The sequence below is a fragment of the Teleopsis dalmanni genome, chromosome X (genome assembly GCF_002237135.1).
Source record: "Teleopsis dalmanni isolate 2A chromosome X, ASM223713v2, whole genome shotgun sequence".
Classification (NCBI taxonomy): Eukaryota; Metazoa; Arthropoda; class Insecta; order Diptera; family Diopsidae; genus Teleopsis; species Teleopsis dalmanni.
The window spans coordinates 21,594,607-21,598,743 of NC_051848.1; the positions used below are offsets into that span (position 1 = coordinate 21,594,607).

Here is a 4,137-nt window from a genome sequence, read left to right on the forward strand (position 1 = left end):
GGTGGAATTAATTAATTTCCTTTACTAATTAACTGCAAATAATTTAACTTCAAGGCAGTTAGCCTGTATATGAATTGCAAAATACTGGATAGATAGTATCGTAAATTTAAATATTATTTCAGAATCGTATATAAATTTATAACCCTTGTGCATTAGTATTTGTGCTCAAAGCTCTAGTTCTTACACCAAACTGAAGAGACTAAGTCACTGTGTCCGGATATTGTAAGTAAACAATATACTGAGGGCATGGCCTTATAACGATGTTTTGGTAGCGAGAGTATCACGGTGACAAAGTTCCCGTTTGGTGAGAGAACTGGAACTTTGAGCGGAAATAATAATGCACAATAGTCAACTCAGATAAAAACTAATACAACATTTTATTGATTATACAGCGCAACACACTAAACAGTTTCAATGGTTTTGGGTAAATTTAAAGCTGTTAAGTTAAAATCTACAGCACGATTTTTTCGTGGGCTTTGAGCACAAGGACGCCACTCCAACCCAATACTAACGGTAATCTGAAACACGATTTTTTCCTAGACATATGAGCTCGTGGGCTCTGGCCACAGGGCCACCACTCCAGCCCAATACTGAGGTAAAATTAAAAAATTTGAGTCTAGAGAGATTAAGAAAAACTTTTTATTTTATAAATAAAACAAGGGCACATATTTACTACAGACATTTATTTTTAGTTTTCTCTCATTCCCTCCCAAAAAATTAATATTTTGATATATAAATTAGTTCTGTAAGAAAAATTAATTTTTAGACAATATTTAAAAAATTGCTTCATTCAAAGTAGAAAAATTTTGAGAAATAAGTTAGGAAAATTCAGAAATAATGTCAGAGATAAAAATATTCATTTATTTGTTCGTAACAAGTTTGTCAAGGACACGAAACATACACTTATTCAAACATAAAATATTACATTAACCCTTTAAAACCACAATTTTAAGCATAACCTCAATATTGGCAGAGATTCAAAAGTCTAGAACAGAAACTTGTGTCAGATATATTATAATGATAGCTGCCTCAACTTAACGTGATCTAAACAATTGATATTAAAAAATTAGAATTAAATTGAAAAAAAATTTGAAATGGAGTTGCAATAACAATAAAAGAAAATTAGAATAGAAATAACAAATAGTTCTGATAGAATAACATAAGACTGAAACTTGAAAGGAATTTAAAAATTTGAACTCGATCACTAATTAGTATGGGGCAGAGATAAGCCCCCCAACCATAAAAGAGTAAAAGTGCTTAATAGCACTAACTCAAACCACAACAGCAACAACTAATTATAAAAAAAAATTTTATTTATTTCCTACTCTACAATATATATCAGACGATACAACCTTTGTTAAAAATGAGAAAGTAGAAAACCACTTGAATTAGTTTCAAGTGGTACTTTGCAAACAACCTTATATAATAAAATAAGAATAGAATAGAAATAGAATGAAATGAGAATATATTTAGAATAGAAATTTCATACGTATATTACTAAATAAAATGAACATGGGAATAACCAAAAAGAAAACAGTCAGGCTTTTAGAAAGTTAAAATGTCTTTTATTGAGGATTGAATAATATTAGTTAGTGATACGATCTCCAGGCCTAATATGAAAATGATCGTGCAAAAAATAAATATTTTTCACTGTTATCACTGTCTTTAGTACTTCTAATAATCAGATCAATTATGCAGCAAAAGTTTAACTCTTCAGGGTTTTCGTGACAGTCTTCTTAAAGTCATATTGGTAATGAATCCTAAAATTCATTTCTTAATTATCGTAAAGTTAATTTCGTAAAGTTTTAGAAAATTTCCAATTATAATTTATTTTTTTAAAGGAATCCACGGTTATCCATTTGTAAGTTATAGTATTAAGTCTCAAATGTTCCAGAGTGTGTTATTACGGTCATCCTGCAAAGTTGGCATTTTATTTCATTTTTGAAGTTTCAAATGTCAAAATTGAAAAATTCAGTTCGAATTAAGTTTTTGAAAACATCGTTTCAGAATTTATTACAAAAAAAAAAACTGGCTAAGAAAAAAATTATAATTCGATATATTTTTATGAAATTAAGAGAATTGATGTCATTTGTGATTATCGACTTTGTCAAAATTGGCATGGGACTTGTTTTTCCAATTTGGGTAAGTTTTAGAAAATATTAAGCGAAAAGAGATTAAGAAAAATTATATTTCGTTTCTTAGTAATATCACATATTTTCTTGATGCAGGTTTCATTTATATCATAAATAATGTATCGAACTGAATCAGGAAGATTTCAAGTTAAGGATCCCTTAAATCCAACATTTGAAGAAAAGTTGCATATGTTAAGTGGTTGTTTGCGCAGACGCAAGTCCTGTGAATTTAAACTAATTGCTTTTATAGCAGCCGCAAGAAGTGATGACTACTTAATTGATCTCAAACCATTTCCACCAGGATTTATAACTCCAACAGGTGAGAATGATATCGAAGGCCTTAGACAACTGATATTAGAAATTCCAAATACATATGATATACTAAAATGTATATTAAGAAAACAAGTTGATTCACTTAATCCAAAAATGGTGGAACTTATATTCTGGATACAAATAAACATCCCACATATGATTGATGAACCAGTGGAAAAATTCTTAGACAATTGTCATATTTCGTATGAGGATTTTCCGTCAGAAAAAAAACCACTTGCCGTATTTGCTATTGGAGGAAGAGTAAAAGACCGATTCAGAGAATATTGTGTGGAAAATAATATCAAACCTGCCTGTGTTTATTTTTATTGTCATATTCACGAAGTCTTTAGAATTCTAGTTAATGATTTCCTAGAAGAACAATCTCCATCTATTATATTAAGAAAAACATGTGATCCAGAGCAGTTATATTGTGAAGCAGTGTGGGAGAAGTCAGAATGTTTTTCGGAAATTCGTTGCATTGCTATGTGCTCACTCCTTCCTTCGAGTTCACATGTTCAATCATCCAACGATGTGCAAGGAGAGTGTATTGAAATTGTGGATATGGAAAATATCTTTATAGAACGGTTTATATTGTATCCCGACGATTGGAATGAATCAAATGCTGAAACGACTTCATCTCGGTTGAGGGAGTTCGGTTATATATTGGCATTCACGTCAATAACTTGTTTGGCTGTGTCAGCTTTAATACGGAAAATAGGCTCAAACCCGATAGCACATCGCTTGGTCTCTAAGTGTTTGGGTACCTTGCAAGGAATGTTCAAAATTTCTGTCAATAAAGCTATTGATAGAGCACGTTTTGATGTATAAATTCTTGTTAACTTTTTGAATTTGACTCTCTGGTATTATAAAATTTTCGTATTAAATTGTTTATTTACACAGTGAAATGCAATAAATTCAAATAATTACTTTGTGGAAAACAAAAGTCGTGCTTATATATTTAATGGATAATTTGCAAGAGCTTGCTCGGTATATATCATACATAATATTTTATTAAGTAACATAAGTCATAATAAGTTTCAATAGGGAGAAAGGAGTACGAAAGAGTTTTTTGGGTACAACAACTTGCTTCCAAATTTAAAGTATATACTCGTGCATAAAAAAATAAAAATTTTTTTCTAACAAAAACGTCTCACTCATTCCGCAGTTTATATGGCAGTTATATCTAGATATAAATCTTCATGAAATTTTGTATGTGTTTTATATAATTATAAGACGTATATACATGTACATATTGTACCAAATTGTATTCGAGTATTTCTACTGAAAGCGGGGCTTTATTATACACTGAACACTGGTTTTGACTAATTCCAAAAATGATCAAAGTCTGTTCCCTGAATGTGTGTGTACAAAGTCTTGAGTTTAAGACATCGAATAGCCTTAAACTGAGACTATTCTTGAGAGAAAATGTGACTAAACTGAGACTATTAAACAGAGAGTACTGTGGAATGAAAAAACGAACAGAGTGATGAAGAGAGTTAAGCGTGATCAGCTCGTCAAACTGATCAATATAATATGATTTACTTTACTATAAAATTTTCTTTAATGCGTTACCATTTTTGCACCCTTTCCGTGTAAAAGGCTGTAAATGACAGCTGTCATTCTGACAACTGTTGAAGATTTACTTACCAAAAGTGAACATGCGCTAATTACATATATTTTCCAAATGTGAAGA

The 4,137-nt window shown here is 30.5% G+C and overlaps 1 protein-coding gene across 1 annotated transcript; it reads left to right on the plus strand.

Moving 5' to 3' along the window:
- Positions 1–1,990: 1,990 nt before the first annotated feature.
- On the plus strand, positions 1,991–3,362 carry LOC119689358. Its single transcript, XM_038104176.1, has 2 exons — positions 1,991–2,142; positions 2,229–3,362. Exon 2 carries the CDS (start codon positions 2,250–2,252, stop codon positions 3,270–3,272), a length of 1,023 nt encoding a protein of 340 aa, XP_037960104.1. The 5' UTR covers positions 1,991–2,142; positions 2,229–2,249; the 3' UTR covers positions 3,273–3,362.
- Positions 3,363–4,137: the final 775 nt, after the last annotated feature.

Excerpts from the sequence above, each read along its gene's own strand:
- LOC119689358 (XM_038104176.1), top strand. The coding sequence starts at position 2,250 with ATGTATCGAACTGAATCAGGAAGATTTCAAGTTAAGGATCCCTTAAAT.